The 17,979-nt window shown below is 39.0% G+C and overlaps 1 protein-coding gene across 5 annotated transcripts in view; it reads right to left on the reverse strand.

The window, feature by feature from the left end:
* Nucleotides 1-1,547: 1,547 nt before the first annotated feature.
* The window catches only part of RELCH (RAB11 binding and LisH domain, coiled-coil and HEAT repeat containing), a 95,357-nt gene continuing 78,925 nt past the window's right edge, over nt 1,548-17,979 (reverse strand). For 3 of the 5 annotated variants that reach the window (XM_066246285.1, XM_066246283.1, XM_066246281.1), the window contains 7 exons: nt 17,343-17,425; nt 16,496-16,559; nt 14,892-15,030; nt 12,262-12,378; nt 7,160-7,248; nt 4,890-4,960; nt 1,548-3,254 (listed from right to left, as the gene is read on the reverse strand). In XM_066246285.1, coding sequence (XP_066102382.1) covers nt 3,134-3,254; nt 4,890-4,960; nt 7,160-7,248; nt 12,262-12,378; nt 14,892-15,030; nt 16,496-16,559; nt 17,343-17,425 — 684 coding nt within the window. In that variant the 3' untranslated portion in view covers nt 1,548-3,133. Of the gene's footprint in view, nt 3,255-4,889; nt 4,961-7,159; nt 7,249-12,261; nt 12,379-14,891; nt 15,031-16,495; nt 16,560-16,752; nt 16,836-17,342; nt 17,426-17,979 lie in introns of those variants that run through there. The other 2 variants (XM_066246282.1, XR_010727459.1) reach the window with 2 other exon arrangements.

Here is a 17,979-nt window from a genome sequence, read left to right on the forward strand (position 1 = left end):
GACATGGACAAGAGTGTGGTGGTTACCAGGGGTGGGGGGAGGGAGGACATGGGAGGGAGGGAGGGAGAGAGTTAGGGGGAGGGGGAGGGGCACAGAGAACTAGATAGAGGGTGGCGGAGAACAATCTGACTTTGGGCGAGGGGTACGCAACATAATTTAATGACAAAATAACCTAGACATGTTTTCTTTGAATATATGTACCCTGATTTATTAATGTCATCCCATTACCATTAATAAAAATTTATTAAAAAAATAAATAAATTAATTAAAATAATAAATTAATATAGAAAAATCTGTATTAAAATTATTTGGAATTTAAATGTTTTTCATTATATGTTTTGAAATTTTACTTACTGTGTTTTGTTAACAATTTCATAGTGATTTCTTCCTAGAACCTATCATTTATGTTTATTAAGTGAACAAATCAATTTTTTAATGTTAAAAATTATGTATGTTACATGGGAGGGGACATAAAAATTTTAGAAAGGTTAATGTGGGGCATGGCACAAAAAAGGTTGGGAAACACTGATCTAGAGAAAGTTATCTACTTAAGAGTTCAAATCATGGTCAAAAATAGATTCTCTTAAAAATCAGGGTTATGAAAAGAGTTCAATACATACTAATCTCACCATTTATTTGAATCCATTTTTTATTTCTGGAAGAAGAATCATAGCACCTTGAATTGAATAAAATTACCTGCTCACAATATCATTCAGGCTGTAAGTCAATTTGATGTTTGGCAAAAGTATCTTTCCGAAGCAGTGACTCATACAATCAAAGAGAGGTCACACACACTCATGTATGGGGACAGTGCTGCGGTTCAAGTGTCATTCATGGACTCATTCAGAAAAATTGGTGACTATGGGACTTCTGGGTTTTTGAGAAACTTAAAATCTCTGGATTGCCTTTGAAACACAGGCATAATTTCCGACTAGCCTTTCATTATTTTGCAAATAGTTTCCTGTTAAATTGTATACTTAAATGAGGACCATTTTAATTTCTGTTTAAAAAGAGTTAGTATGGGAGTTTATGGCCTCTTTTGGAAGAACACACTCAGTCTTAGTGAGTAGTGTCTGTCTTGTCTTTAAAGATTCCATATTTTAGTACAAAAATCAATATGAAAATGAAAATTAATGCGAAGTCTTACTGACAGATATTTAATGACACGAGGGAGACTCACTTGAAAGATATTGTAAATTCTCCCTAGCTGTTGCCTTTTGAAAACATCATTAGAGATTGGATAAATGGATTCACAAATTAATAAAATACATTTATTTACCTGGTAACAAACATACTTATTCTACTAGAGTTCAAAGTGAATAAGAACTTAAACATTTTTTCTTTAAATTATCACTAAAAATATATTAATTTTATAGCAACAATATTTTTTTAGTAAAGGTAAGTTAGAACAGGTAATTCATATAGATTGCATTCCTAAAATAACACATTAGTACATTTTAATAAATATATGCCTTCTCATTTCCTTTTTTCTGGATCTAGTGTTTCAAAATGAAAGTAATACACATAGCCAAAACCAAAACAAAAACAAGTATGCAAAAAACATTTTATTTATAATCTTGTTGACATGAAAGGTAGCCACTTTCAATTTCTCAGGAATGCCTAGAATCCACCAGTTTTCAGAAAGACTAGTTTGTTAACAATTATTTCACTGCAGGTCAAAGATATGATTTCAGAGTGAACTTTTTAAATGGCTTTGCCTACAGCAACTTGTTTTATGAGCTTGGATGGGCAATAAGGTAGCTTTCACAGGGAGTGAACGTAATCCAGCATGTTCCCAGTGCATAAAACAGTTTATACAACAAACATGAGAATCACTTAGTTGCATCAACTGTGCTCAAATGAGAATTCTCTTTATTAAAATATTCATTTTTTCAAAAAGGCCTCACATTATCCCCTCAAACTAGTCACCCCCCTTCTATGTCCAGTTTTCCTCTTTTCTACTTCAATTTGTGTTACTTTACAGACAATGGTCAAGTCAGGGGCCCTTCGGTGCACACTGACCTCAGACTCTATGTAATAGACATCCCACACAGACATCACCCACAGTCACTGACTTTAAGAGACAAGGTGTGAACCAACCAGTCACAATTCAGCCACTGCCATTTGTAATTTAGAGGGAAAAGAGGACCCCCAAGCGTCTTTAACTTATAGGTGCTTCTCTGTAACACGTAGAATGAAGAGACAATCTCTAAAAATAAAGTCATTAGAAAATTTCTTAAATTAAATGTCTTACATAAATAAGTGTTAAATTTCAGATTCGAACCATATTTTCTTCTGCTTTCAATTTGGGAAAAATTTTCATCATTATTAGCTCTTCTTTCTTATATTTATTTTTGAGGATTTAAATCTGCGACACCCAGTTTGTGACGTCACCTTGTTACCACTCCCCATGTTTGTGGGCTGTCTCGGCTCAGGTGAGTCCATTAGGTGCAGATGAGCGTTGGGGAGGTTTTAATAGCACTTAAAGAATATTCGTGAAAGCTCTGAAATGTTGGAGGTTTCACTATTACCTACCCACTGTGGGATCTGCATTTCCAATTCATCACAGCACAGTAACCACTGTGTGAACAGAATGCACGTAGTTCCCAGACACACAAACTGAGGTCCAGAAGGCACAGGGTAATGCTGGTGGCTCTTTCTCGTCAGTTAACAAACAATAAAAAGTTTGCATTATTCTTTCATAATTTAAATACTTAAGGAATCTCCACTTTTATTACTTTAAAACAATGACTTCAAAATTACATTATTTTAAGTACCACTGTAATAGCTTAGTGTATAATACAGATATTTACTAATATCCCATCCAAAAATTAAAAAAAAAACACAACTCTCCACTATATATATATATAAAAAATAATCTGAAAGACAAGAACACAGAAGAGGGACTTCCTTGATACAGACTATCAACTCGATTTCATATTACCACAGTTGTAACTCCAAAATTAACAGCTATACAGCAATAATCAAAAGCAGTGCAAATATCTTTGGAGGTTAGGACAAAATTATAATTCAAGAACATAAAAAAAAGAAATAAAATGGGCAAGTACTTCAAGTACAAGGAAGCAGTCTGCGTAAGGTCCATCATAGTGTCTTCTGGGGCTTCCTCCTGCTTTTACTTCTTTCTCTGAAACACGTTGGCCAACATGGCGCCTGACGTTGTCAACTGGCCCATTTTGTTCAAAAACTTGGTCTTTGTATCTTCGCTCACTAAGCTTGCAGCAATTGACATTGAGCTAAAGGAGAAATTTTAAAATTCATGTAAAGCAAATAAAAAATGAAAAGGTCCATTTTCCTCCCATTTTTTTGGTAAACACATTCTGAACTGGTATCACAGAAGGGAAACTGACCTTTATGGGGAGAAGGTTTTGTGTGCTATGCTAGGGTGGGAGGTTTCGTGTTCCCCCTTTCTAATAGCGGAAGCAGGGTTGTGTAGTGGTGCACAGCAAGCAGGGAGTGAGACTGAACCTTGGCTCTGTCATTTACCGGCTGTGTGACCTTCAGCAAGTCATTTAATCTCATCTGTAATAGAATCCTCAATTGTAAAATACAGTGTGTCCATTAAGTCATGGTGCACTTTTGACCGGTCACAGGAAAGCAACAAAAGACAACAGAAATGTGAAATCTGCACCAAATAAAAGGAAAACTCTCCCAGTTTCATACCTATTCAGTGCAGTTCGATGTGGGCTCACGCACAGATTCTTTAGGGCTCCTTAGGTAGCTATTCCGTATAGCTTCTACAGACTCGTCACTGACTGATGGCCTACCAGAATGGGGTTTCTCCACCAAACTGCCGTTTCCTTCAACTGCTTATCCCACCGAGTAATGTTATTCCTATGTGGTGGTGCTTCGTTATAACGCGCCGATATTCACGTTGCATTTTGGTCATGGACTCGAATTTAGCGAGCCACAGAACACACTGAACTTTCCTCTGTACTGTCCACATCTCGACTGGCATGGCTGTGGGCTGCTCTACTTTATACACGGTGTTAGGTCATCATCTGTGCATGCGCACATGCTGCCACATCATCCTACAGAAACTGGGAAGGTTTTCCTTTTATTTGGTGCAAATTTCACATTTCTATCATCTTTTGTTACTTTCCTGTGACCGGTCAAAAGTGACCATGACTTTATGGACACACTGTAGAAATGATTTTATTACCTAACTCATTGGGCTGTGTGTCTGCTGGGGTTGTGGAAGAGTGTGTGTGTGTGCGTGCGCGCACCTATCCCAAGAAGATGAAACACTTATTCCTGGTAGTCAGCTTTATCAAGCGAACACCTTTGAACTTTTGACATAACTGAGTCCATTTAAGATTAACTACTCAAGGTTACTGCAGCAAGAGCTAGGAGTACATAGTCTATTTGTAAATTACTTCCTCTCCTCAATGCCAAACTTCATTCTTTCACATCTATGCTCATATTCTAATTTCACCAGGTCTCTGAATTCTGATTAGTTTGGTTAGAAGCATGTGACTGGAACATTCACACGGTGACAATGCTTTACACAGTGCATCAAGTTTCAGCTTACAAACTCCTGTCACAAATTTTGAAGAAATCATTTGACTGGTGAATGCCAAATCTAGCATGTACCAGAACCGCTCTGGAAGCTTCTAAACATGCAGGTCTGTGGGCTGAATCGGAATGCTCAGAGGAGGCCACAGAGAATTGGGGAGCCCTAAATTTCTAATTCCCCAGTTACATTCTGATGCAGATGTTTGATGGACTAGCATCTGAGAACTGTGACTATAAAGAACTTTCTTGTCTTCCAAATAAATGACAACACAAAATAAAACACCATTATAGCGTATAGAAAAATTAAAAGAAATCAAGGTTAACATGAAGTCTTTTAAAAAGAACAAATGTCTTACCCTTGGGGCTCCTGGACAGCCTTATTCTCCACTTTTTGTTCACATTCTTTAATCATGGAACTTAAAATAACCTGATTAAAAAAATAATTAGTGAAATATCACTGACATAGAGAAATGCTATGGTTAAAGTTCTTAATTTAATTTTTAATACTCCCATAAGCTAGTATGTTCATTAAAATTTTAAAGTTTTGACAGTGACTTTGTTAAAGAATTCACATTAGATTGATTACTAGATCAGGTAAAGACAAAGCATTAAAAAGATCTCAATCTTGTAACTTAACAATAATTCATTTTGATTTTCACTAACCTTCCTTCTAAGTCTGATTCCCATTCTCCTGTAGTTTTCTCCACTATCTAATGTTAAAAGTAAACTTTGTATACATCTACACATTTAACAGATACATATACCGTGGCCACATCTGTTTTCCCAGTAAAAGTTGTTTTGTCTCCTATACTTTGCTTCCTCCAGGGTTACAAAAAGCAAGGTGCTCTACTTGATGTTGACAGCAGAGACCAGGCCCAGGGCTGGGCTACTCTAGTCTGGGATACCACCTGCTGGGTGTCTAAGAGTTAACATCGTTTTTGCAGGGAGACTGAGTGAGTTATGGAATGGACAGAGGGGTCGCAGAAGCTGCCGCTCCCAGGGCTAGCAATCATACCAGACAAATGGTTTTCCTGAATATTCTTGGCCTGTGTTTGGGCACAGACATCACTAAACAACAAATATCTGTCACCTACTATGGGCCAGGCACTTTTATAACCATGGAGAGTGCAGCAAATAAAAGATAACAGGCCCTGGCCGGTTGGCTCAGTGGCTGAGCGTCGGCCTGGCGTGCAGGAGTCCTGGGTTCGATTCCCGGCCAGGGCACTCAAGAGAAGTGCCCATCTGCTTCTCCACCCCCCCCTCCTTCCTCTCTGTCTCTCTCTTCCCCTCCCACAGCTGAGGCTCCATTGGAGCAAAGTTGGCCAGGCACTGGGGATGGCTCTGTGGTCTCTGCCTCAGGCGCTAGAATGGCTCTGGTTGTGACAGAGCATCACCCCTTGGTAGGCATGCCGGGTGGATCCCAGTCGGGCGCATGTGGGAGTCTGTCTGACTGCCTCCCCGTTTCCAACTTCAGAAAAATACAAAAAAAAAAAAAAAGGTAACACTCCCTCCTCGTGAACAGCTTATTCCTAGGTTCTAGACCAGGGGTCTCAAACTCAACTCAGCATGTGGGCCGCAGAGCAAGGGCACAGCCGTTTGGCGGGCCGCACTAGGTCTACAAAAGGCAACTGTTACGCAACACTTTTCTGGTCGTTACAAAACGACCAGAAACTGTAGTTCGTGGATTAGTCTGCGGGCTGCACAAAATTGTTCGGCAGGCCGCATGTGGCCCGTGGGCCGCGAATTTGAGACCTCTGTTCTAGACAATACACACAAAAGAACAGATTAAACAGATCGTACATGCAGAGGTGCTAAGGGCTTTGGCAAGAACGCTGAGTAAGATATGGAGTACTAGCAAGCCAAGGTAAAGAATGTCATGATTTACATGGAGGTTTTCTGAGTAGCCCTAAATTCATGGGTTAGAAATAAAGAAAAGTTAAACATAAATAAGTTACATTTAAAAAAGTAAAAAGTAAAGCTTCCTCCTTAAGAAACTAAGAAAATATAAACGAATTGAACGTAAAGAAAGCAGAAGGACATAAAGATAAAAATAAGACAATGAAATGGAAAATGAATACAGAAAAACCAACACAGCCAAAAGTTCAATATTAGAAAAGATTAATAAAAGTCAATAAATCCCTATCAAAAGTATTTTAAAAAGAAAGCAAGGAACAAGTTAACAATATCAGAAGTGAAAAAGAATAAGAAACAAATGATAGTGTTTTGGAGGAAATAGGGAGACACAGAATAGAATTTATGAGGAAGAGGAGACAGAAAATAGAAATCTCTCTTCTAAGAAAGCTGATGATCAGAGATAACACTACAGCATTTTAGAGATTAAAAGCATTTCATGCACATTTCTCAAATTCTAATCATAGTCAGTAAAGAGAGTAGGTTATCCCTACTTTAGAGAACAGGCTCAAAAATGTTAAAGCATTGGCTCAAGATCTCAAAACTAATGAATACATCCATAAAATGACATTGAACCAGATTTAAAGGACTGTATGATATATGGCACATCATAATCATGGCTCACATAATGAGGAATAAAATATCAATACAGGAGACACTGAAACACGAATGTGCGTCTGATGATCCCAGTGGCTCCATCATCAGGGTAGCTTACCTCGTGCTCTGGGGAAAGGTGCTCCATGTCTGTCCGTAAACATCTGAGACCAGGTAAGAAGTGATTGACCATTAAATCCTCTGAAATGACTTGAGACAACATAGTTAAGGAAATAAACTCACACACACACAGATGGTACGTATGACAGAACAGCAGAAGAGTATAAAAGCAGTAGCTCTCTTAAATGACGCGTATGGCATGCAGACCACCTGGAGTAATCCTCAAGTGTGATTCTTATTTGTTGAATTAGTCACTTACCAACGGTAAATTGATTTTTATCCCCATATGTGTCAGTGATATTCATTATTGTAACATTACATAATTATATGCTATGTCAACATATGAAATAACGTGAAAATTAAAACATGTTAATTTAATTGGATGTTTAAATGAGCAAAGTGGGGCTAAAAAGAAAATATTTCCATGACAACTAAGTTGAAAATAAATTTTTAGAAAAAATTTGATGGTCAATTGCTTAAAACAGTGCTGTTTAATTATGTATGTACAAGACAACTGCAAAAGATTAGTGAAGACACATAAAACTAGAAAAATTCTATATCCAGTATAATTAGTGTTTCCTGATCCTTTTTGAAAAAAACAAAACAAAACTGGAATTTATAATCATAGACAATGACATTACAGATGTGGTTTGTCTAAGACAGATGGTGACATTTAGCTCTAACCAGCAGACTCACACAAAAGAAATGGCTCAACTCTGCATCAAGACAGGTAAAATACATTTGTGTACTTGAGGTTAAAATAAGTCATTTTAGGTATATAACATTCTCTTTGTTTCTTGTTTTAATAATCCTATTAAATTGATCTACCATTGGTCCTAATTGAACTGGGTAAGACGGCTTTTACAGTAGTATTAGTACCAGTGATATTTCCTGGTTGCCTTTGAGTTTTCATTAATTATCTTGACATTCAAAGGAATCAGGAAAGTAGATGCATTTTTCAAGAAAACAATTCTCCTTTGTATTCACGTCAATGCAAACACATTCTCACTTTATTACAGTTGGCAGCCATTTAAAAAGTTATTTTAAATATTATATCATATTAAAAGTAAACAACACAGTATATGAGTTCCCTTGTAAAGAGGAGTCTTTTTGGCCCTGACCAGTTGGTTCGGTGGTAGAGCACACGCCCAGCATTTTGATGTCCTGGGTTCCATTCCTGATCAGCACACACAGAAGCAACCATATGCTTCTTCACTCCTCCCCCCTTTCCTTCCCCCAGCCATGGCTTGGTTTGAGTGAATTGGCTTGGTCACTGTGGCTGGCTCCTTGGCCTCCACCTCAGGTGCTAAAAAATAGCTCAGTTGCTGAGCAATGGAGAAACGGCCCCAGATGGGCAGGGCATGGCCCAGTATAGGGGGTTTGCCAGGTGGATCCTGGTTGGGGTGCATGTGGGAGTCTGTCTCTGCCTTCCCACCTCTCAATAATAAAAAAGCAAACATATAAATAAATAAAGAGGAGTCTTTTTGGAAAAAAATTATAATGAATTTCATTAAGTAGAAAGAAATCAGTATAATATATGTATATTATATAATTATGGCCTTAAAAAGTTATAAATAAAAATTGTTTTTAAACAAGGTTCCTATAAACCAAACCTATGGAGACACAGAGAAGGCTGCAGCTTACAGTCATGCTCATGCAGTCTTGTGTTCTAGATGCGGGGAAAGGACCACCAAGACGTGACTGAGCAACCTCTGGGGTAGTGGCGGAGAGTCTAAAAGTGCGTGCTGAAGCCGGCCTTTTATAGAGGTAAGAGGGAATTCACTCTCTTTTTCTACTTGCTGTTTGGTTCTTTTCTCCATGGAATGAAACAACTTTTCTTAAGGCTTTAAGACTTAGAGGTCACTTAGTCTCATATTAGGAACCAATTCTATCTCATCTGTGAATGATGGTCACGAGACCTCTGAACACTAACAATGACAGGCCATCACAGTTTCATAAGAGAGATCATTGCATTTTTAGATAGCTCAATTAGGAAGTTTTTCTAATACACAAAACCGGCCTGTCTGTGACCTCTGCTTGTTTGTGTTGCTTCCGCACCTTAGTTACAGTGTGCCTAACCTTTCTTCTACAATAACAACCTTTAAAATAATTTTTGAATTACCTTTTTATCTCCAAGCCATTTCTTATCCAGGTTAAATGAATTCAAATGTCTTTAAAAAATTTTTGAAGAATGATTTCTAGTAATGCTGAATGTTAAACATTCTAGTTTCTCTATGTCCCTATTAAAATATCATGTCAGTGTTGAGTGGAATAACTGTGTTCTATTAGCTCCCAATGCAATGGAGCAGAACAGATTCGGACAATGTGATTATCCAAACTGTTGAGTCAACTGCCGCTGACTCAAGTACAAGCTCTGTGACTCATGCAGAACTCACAATTTTAGTATTTGAACAGGGTCCACTGCTAAGATGGTTCTTCTCCTTACTGCACTGGTGTAAATAACTTCTATTGTATTTACTCTAGTAATATTGTGTGCATACTTAACCCATGATAACAGTCCTTCTATGCTCTTTAGAAACCACTGCCTTGCCCACTGGAGAATTTAGCTTTACAGAGCTATCACATCTGATCTTTTGACTTTCCCATTTTCCTTGAGGCATGTTCCTTTAGAAACTCTCTGCTATTTAAAAATACACATGACATCACTTCAGTTTTTAAACATTTACTTTTACAAAGTTCAGGGAACAGGTATAAACACACCAATATTTTCTTTCTTTGAAACGCAAACGCTGACATGCCTAAATGATGACTTTCTTATAAAGGTTCTGTCACTTCTCCATTACTAGAGTTCTTCCTTGCTAATTCAGAATGTTGCTTCCTCTTTTTGCTTCCTCTATCTTTAATAAGTTGAAAATGCCAACAAAATAAATCAAGAACAATAGTAAGTTCTCCTTTTAGTGAAACTGAACTGATAGAAAATGGACTAATGGATAGTTGAAGCACAAAATTATCAAACTATGGTGTCTCCACCCACTTTATAATCTGTTTAAAAAAAAGCTTATACCATCCATGTGAATAACCTGTAGTAGATTCCCAAAATAAAATGCTGTCAAGCATGGACCCAACTTCAAGTTTTAACATTTCCAAAAGTTCAAATAGCGCCTCAACAAATAGCTGTTTCTACTTTCTCCATTTGATTTATTCAGAACAAAGATAATCTCCCACTGGAACATTCCAGCCAAGAATTCAGTGCCAATGAGTTTCACTGGATTCTGAAACATTACTTCTCTTATTTACAGTGATCTATTAACTTGTTTATTGCTTCAACCTGGTCTAGAACAATATGAAATAGTGAGTTCTAGTCCTGAAACCCTTCATTTGTCCTGGCTCCTCTGAACCACTAAAAACCTCTCTCTACCGTCGTTTCTTTTCTGCCAGTCAAGTTCTCTGATTACGTTGTCCAGCGAGCACTTTTGCAGTTTTGCTTGAGAATCAGGTCTTCAATGCCCTTTTCAATCTCTTACCTCTTTTTATTTTTAAAAAGATTTTATTTATTGATTTTACAGAAGGGAGGGGGAGGGGGTTAGAAGTATCACTCATATTTGCCTCTGACTGACTGCCTGACTGGGTAAGGGTTTCACACTGGAGACTGGAGGCTGCAGACCGCACTGTTCCAGGTCGCTCTCAGTGCTACACACTGTGCCACCTCAAGCCGGGCTCTGACCTCCCCTTCCTTGAATTCACCTGCCTTCCAATGGGAAAGCCTAGAAGATGGAGTTCACCTTGCTCATTTTTATCTTTGCTTCCTTCTTAGCTTTATTTTCCTACGACTACAAGAGTAAAGAGAACACTTAAGAGGACAGCTCAGGTTTTCTGTTCTAGTTACAGTTTTGCTTTTTAATTATAAAAACAAGAAGTTACTAACATAAACTTTATTTTAATCGTTCATACAGTGCAGGGGTCGGTACGGCCTAGGCGATCTCTGAGTTCTCCTGTCCCACCTCTACAGGAGCCGAGCACCATGCTGGCTCCGCCCTCTCCAGAGAGGTGGCCCTCACGGGACACAGACGCAGATGGTGAAACGTTCACTGAAAACCCCAATGCCAGGACACAAACAAGGCTTTCTTCTGATTAACAGAAGCCTCAGCTAAGATTCATTTCTTGCTCAGTTACACAGCTGATTAACATAAATAAAAGTTAAGTCAGTGTTTTTAAAACTATAAAAGCACACAGGACTTAAAATTATCATGTAAAACTATGAGATGGTTAGAATAAGGAGTACAGCAAGTCAAATCAGTTTTTTCTTTTTTGACAGAGACAGAGAGAGTCAGAGAGAGAGGGACAGATAGGGACAGACAGGAAGGGAGAGAGATGAGAAGCATCAATTCTTTGTTGTGGCACCTTGGTTATTCATTGATTGCTCTCTCATATGTGCCTTGACTGGGAGGTTACAGCAGACCAAGTGACCCCTTGCTCAAGCCAGCAACCCCACGCTCAAGCTGGTGAGCCTTGCTCAAACAAGATGAGCTCACACTCAAGCTGGCGACCTCGGGGTCTTGAACCTGGACCCTCTGCATCCCAGTTCGATGCTCTATCCAGTGTGACACCGTCTGGTTAGGCAAATCAAATCAGTTTTAATTTTCTGCAATCCTCGTGTAAGGTGGAGAAAAAATATCCTACTTCTTTTTTTAAAAATTTATTTATTTATTTATTTTTTACAGAGACAGAGAGTGAGTCAGAGATAGGGATAGACAGGGACAGACAGACAGGAACGGAGAGAGATGAGAAGCATCAATCATTAGTTTTGTTTTTTTTTTCATTGCGCATTACAACACCTTAGTTGTTCATTGATTGCTTTCTCATATGTGCCTTGACCGCGGGCCTTCAGCAGACCGAGTAACCCCTTGCTGGAACCAGGGACCTTGGGTTCAAGCTGGTTGACTTTTTTTTTTTGCTCAAACCAGATGAGCCCGTGCTCAAGCTGGCGACCTCGGGGGTCTCGAACCTGGGTCCTCTGCATCCCAGCCTGATGCTCTATCCACTGCGCCACCACCTGGTCAGGCAAAAATATCCTACTTCTTAGAATCTTTGCTAACTTTAAGGTTGGTTATCTATACATAGAGACACATGAGTCAAGGATACAACAACAGGAAAGTGCACTGTAGGCTTCGAAAAGATGGGTAGCAATATCCAGTCTTTTGGAATCCACAATTTGTAAGTTGTTCACCAATGCTAACTTATGCAAATGTGGTATAACAACTAAAAAAAAGAAAAGAAAATTTTTACATTTTTATCCAAAACATGTACATAGAGCACTCATACATCTTTAAAATAAATTTTCATTTTAACTAATAAAATGTCATTTTACTTCTATGTGATATTCAAAAGATTAGCCACATGCTATGCTTGCGCTCTCTTACCAGGAAAGAGAGCATATTTTTCAGAATAAAGATTGATCTGGGGCTTAGGGGAATAGACCCAATGTCCTCTATTCTCTAAGAAATAGAGAAACAAACACCAGCTATACAATGTCCTTCTTCTAAGTGCCTGAAGGGAATTGTCTACAAATACAGATGGATAACACGTAGCATCCTTATTAATATCTACTTTCATCTTCCTCTACCTTATTAATATGACATTACGTTTCTCAGGGTAAAGTTTCGAAGTAAAAGGGAAGCCACTTGACTAGGTAGTAAGTACTAAAAAAAAAAAATTATCTTAAAAAAATAGTCTGGCCCTGGCCAGATAGATGGCTTGGTCCCCAAGTGCTGAGGTTGCTGGTTTGATCCCAGGTGAGGGCACACGTAGGAGCAGAGCAGATCAATGTTCCCGTGTCTCTCCCCTCTCATCCTTCCTATCCCTCTAAAAATCAATAAAAGAAACATTAAACAAAATGAAGCCTAGGTATGCCAGAATGGGAAAAAGACTACGTGAGATAGGCCTGTTGGGTGTATAGGGAGTTGAAGAGGTGACAGGGAGGACAGTTAACTACACCTATTCAAGCAGTGAAAACTTCTGTGTTTGGTCTTTTCCCAACCCAACCTTTCATTGCTCTTTTGGAACTATTATAAAAAGAAATTTGTTTCTTCTCTGTGATGCATAAATCTTTCTTTTGAATGTATGCAAAAGGTTAGATCATGCTTAGAGACTTATTAACTCAACAGGATGGTGCACAGCCAAGGCCCCTGCTGGGCTCACCAGCCCTGCTCTCCAGCCGAGACTTGCTCTCCTCACTGCAAGGCACCCACGGCCCGCACAGTCTGCCGGGGCGCCTCTGAGTCCTTCCTGCGGTCCTGCAGGGCGACCACGGCCCGGCCCGGACAGTCTGCCGGGGCGCCTCTGAGTCCTTCCTGCGGTCCTGCAGGGCGACCACGGTCCGGCCCGGACAGTCTGCCGGGGCGCCTCTGAGTCCTTCCTGCGGTCCTGCAGGGCGACCACGGCCCGGACAGTCTGCCAGGGCGCCTCTGAGTCCTTCCTGCGGTCCCCTGTATATCACTGTGACCCTGCATGGAGCCATTCTTCCCACAAACTGAAATACCAACCCTGCCTTGCTAACAAATGGAATAGTGTTATTTTCTCCTCATGCCGCCCAATGAAAAATAATCTTGTATGTGTGTTTCTGTATCACAGTAAGTGTTCATGACCTTGAAAGGCTTTCTGGACACTGAAGTCCAAATTCTGACAATATTTTCTGTTGACTCTTATCTTAGAAAATACCAGGTTGGATATGTAATAACCAGTCTGTGGGAAAATCCAATGTTGTACTAGAAAGCAAACTGACTTAAGAAGCCAAACTTGTGGTTCTCTTTAGAGCAGTGGTCCCTAACCTTTTTTGGGCCACGGACCGGTTTAATGTCAGAAAATATTTTCACGGACCGGCCTTTAGGGTGGGATAGATAAATGTATCACATGACCGAGACAAGTGTCAAGACTGAGTCTTAGACAGATGTAACAGAGGGAATCTGGTCATTTTTTAAAAATAAAACATTGTTCAGACTTTAATATAAATAAAATGGAAATAATGTAAGTTATTTATTCTTTCTCTGTGGACCGGTACTAAATGGTCCATGAACCAGTACCGGTTCGTGGCCTGGGGGTTGGGGACCACTGCTCTAGAGCATGTCAGACATCTAAGAATAAGAGGACTGAAGAACAGCAGCGGTGGCGGACGTGCGTCTGCAGGACCGGTTCCTGCAGCTCTGAGGCCTCCCAGAGGAAGGCGGAGGCCTCAGGAAAGAGATGCTACAGAAACATGAAAAAATGCTGCAGCAGATAACCCTGCAGATCGCTTACCCAGTCAACAAGGTATGGCTTGATGTAACGTATCTTAGCTAAATGCCACGCTAAGTGTTCGTAAGAATGTATCTAGAAACACAAAAATATTATTCTTTAACAATTTATTAATTTGAGAGCGAGAGGGAGAGAGAGAGACAGAAACGTCCATCTGTTCCCATGTGTGTCCTGACAGGGGATCGAACCCACAACCTTTGTGTTCAGGAGCAAGCTCTAAACACCGAGCTATCCAGCCAGGGCTACAAAAATTTCTTTAAAAATAAGAATTAAATAATAAGCTTTAAATATAAGGTAGTACAGTATTTTGAAATTAAGTTATTAATAAATGTTTTCAAAATAACCTGAAATTGAGTTACTTTTCATATTTGTCGGAATCATGAGTCCAGAGTACAAGAAGCCACCCAGACTGACTGCAGAGGAGCTTCTGGCTTTGAGCTGACATGGAAATTGAGGGAAAAAGGTAGGAAAATGCAACTTACACTCATCTCGGAACCTGGGTTCAGCATTCGGCCCAACTCGACCGAATGTTTTTATGATCTCAGTATGCAGAGAGTACTGGTCTTGATACTGCGGATCTTCCAGGAAAGAAGCCAACTGCATTTTCACTCTTTCCAGCAACTTAGATGGGATATCGCAGTCATTTTGTAGAATATCAAACATTTTTAAAGAGAAAGAGACACAGTGAGAATGACTTAAATGGGATATTGTAGTCATTTCATAGAATATTCAATACTGTTAAAGAGAAAGAGACATAGTGAGCATGACTTGCAGCGTTGGGGTCAAATGTCTTACATAGACATGGCAGGGGACACTTGAAAGTAAGTTCTTATTTAGCCCTTTGACTCAGATAAGGTTTTACATTTTTATGCTTATTAATTTGTTTTTGTTTTAGAAAATAAAAAATATTACCTGAAAAATTTGTTAAAAGACTCCACAATATTTAGTGAAAAAGAGACAAATGATGTTTTGTATCTAAATTATCATTCTTAAAACAAATCACAGTGTAAATTACCCAATTATTCTCCTTCCGAAAGCAATGAGTCACTAATGACTTACATCTTACTCACATTTCCCTAAAAGTCATTTTTATTTTAGGATTTAGGAACATGTTGAAATTCTGCCCAAACTGCAAGCTTGGCAGAACGCTGCCCTGCTGTGTGTTGCTTCAGCAGTGGGGTACTTCAGTGAGGAATGGAAGGCAGTCTTTCCACCACTCACAGAGTTATTTAATTTTTGTTATCAAAATATCCACACGACGAAGGAATTTTACATAACAGCTTTTTTTTCCTTGCAAATGTCTAGTAGATAGAAAATTTGTTTTGCATTTAGGTGGCTAAAAACAGGCCCACAAATAATTTATCTTCTAATCTACAGGGTTTTTCATTAATATAAGTACATGTTCAATTTGATGATAAAAAATGAAATTTAACACTAACTGAGAAGTGTCTTAGAGTCAATGTTGCAGATAGAACCTAACAAGCTTGAAATTAAATCATAAGTTTCTAAATCAAAATAAAATCTGAGGGAGGAAGACTTGGGTGGTATGTGGCCAGGCTGAGGATGGGCACCGTGGTGTGTGGGGCATGGAGATACTGGTCTACCAGATAACTTGCAGCTTTGCTCTCAATAACACGGCTAGGAGGATGCAGGTGCTCTCTAGCCTTCATTTGTGACACCACGGTAGGTTTGTGGTCCCAAAATGATGTGACAAAATAGGATTCACATCTGTACAAACTGACAATCAGGAGCTTATGTAGACTGTCCAGAAGTCCAGTGGGTAAGAGAAGGCTTTGGAAGTAGATCTGGTTTGAAGGATTATCCAAAACTGCGATTACCAACTAGTCTTAGAACATCTGAGAGTTGGTTTATATCATACTTAATTTTCTAAATGAGAAGAAAGACTACAGGTTTTCTTAGGCTATGACAATATACTTTGGGCAGACTATTATGTTTTCAAATACTGATCTTCTCCTCTGGCTACAACTAAAACATAGCAGGAAAGGAATGAAGGAACAGGTGTTGGTAATGTGTTATCACCGTCTCAGCAACACAGAGATAGAAATAAATCTCAATCATTTCCTACCTCTCTTTGAATAACTGTTTCCATAATAGTGCCAAAGGCTGGAATGGTGGCGATCCTGACAGAGCTGTTTGAAGTGAAAGAGAAAGAAACTGAAGTGATGAAAAACTATTATTAAAATGTATATCAAAGTAAGTACAATGTAAATATACTGTATTAGTCTCTAGCAATGACAAATTAAATTTTAAAAAAAAGCAGACCAAGAAGAATGCTCAAAAAGGCAGACAGGATAACTTAAGGTCGCAGTCTGTGAAACTCACAATTCAGGATCACTGGACAAGGTAACAAGGGCCGGAGCAACCCGCTTGTCAACTAACGCTCCACTCATGCCTCGAAGAGTCAGCTGTAAACCAGTCAACATGCAATAAAAAATGGTTTGGTAAACTGGAATGAGAACTGGGTTAGCTGTGACTGAGGATGGGCAGGCAGACTGGCCTTTCCTGGTTAAGGCACCCACTCGAGACATTAAAATGTTAAGCCTTGGTTCATGCCACTATACTTACTGGTAACAACATGTTAGTGAGATTAGCAAAGCATCCCTTCTTGGCTTGGAAGAAATAGTCCATCAGCATGTTTTCAGCTTTGGAAATGTTTATTGAGAACTAATACAACTAATATATCTTTTTAAATATATGGCCTTCATATTCAGCTTACTGTGAAGGCTGATTTAAAAGATACATAAATATCTTGAGCATGATAAAGTTGAAAATCTGTAAGCATACTCCAATACTATATACTCCAATATAAAGAGATTAGAACATTCTTCAGTGAATTTGAAAGCTGATGATTACTTCTTGACAGGCGCGGTAGGGAAGGGATGCTGAGTGTAAAAGGCAGGGACCACACTTACATTTCAGGGTCACTGGAGAGAGTAATGAGAGCAGGAACCACTCTCTGAGCTACCAGAGTCTCATTCACCCCCTTCACCAACAGCTGATTGGTCGGCGCAGGGGGTGTTCACAGGTGATGCATGTTAAGAGCAAACACAAGGCCACGGGAGCAAGAAAGAAATAACCAAGAGAAAGAGAGAAAACACAAAAGCAAAAACAAAATTAGAAGCTAAGCAAATATCGCTACCAGAGTGCTTTATAAAGGCAGAGAGTGCTTAGGAGGAAAATAAAGTTTAAATAGCCTGGCAGTCCACAAAAACAGTTTATCAATTCAACAGCAGTTTGTACTTTTGGTCAAATAGTCTATGCCATTTCCATGTTTGATTAAAATGCAATTGCAAAGAGAAAGATTTACTTTAAAGGGAAAAAAAAAGCTGAAAAGAAGACATGTACTGGGTTTTATGGTTAAAATTCTTTAAGTAAATCTGGTGTGATTTTTTTCTTATGACCAACAAGGTACAAACTGGCCTAGTTTTAAACAAAACTCAAATGGCTAGCAGCCACTACTAAATTGCTTCTGACTGTTCCATAGCAAGTAAATTTAAAAACAGCATAGGAAACCCCCAACCTTCTGCATAACGTAGCTTCTTCTGTTGA

The sequence above is a fragment of the Saccopteryx bilineata genome, chromosome 11 (genome assembly GCF_036850765.1).
Source record: "Saccopteryx bilineata isolate mSacBil1 chromosome 11, mSacBil1_pri_phased_curated, whole genome shotgun sequence".
Classification (NCBI taxonomy): Eukaryota; Metazoa; Chordata; class Mammalia; order Chiroptera; family Emballonuridae; genus Saccopteryx; species Saccopteryx bilineata.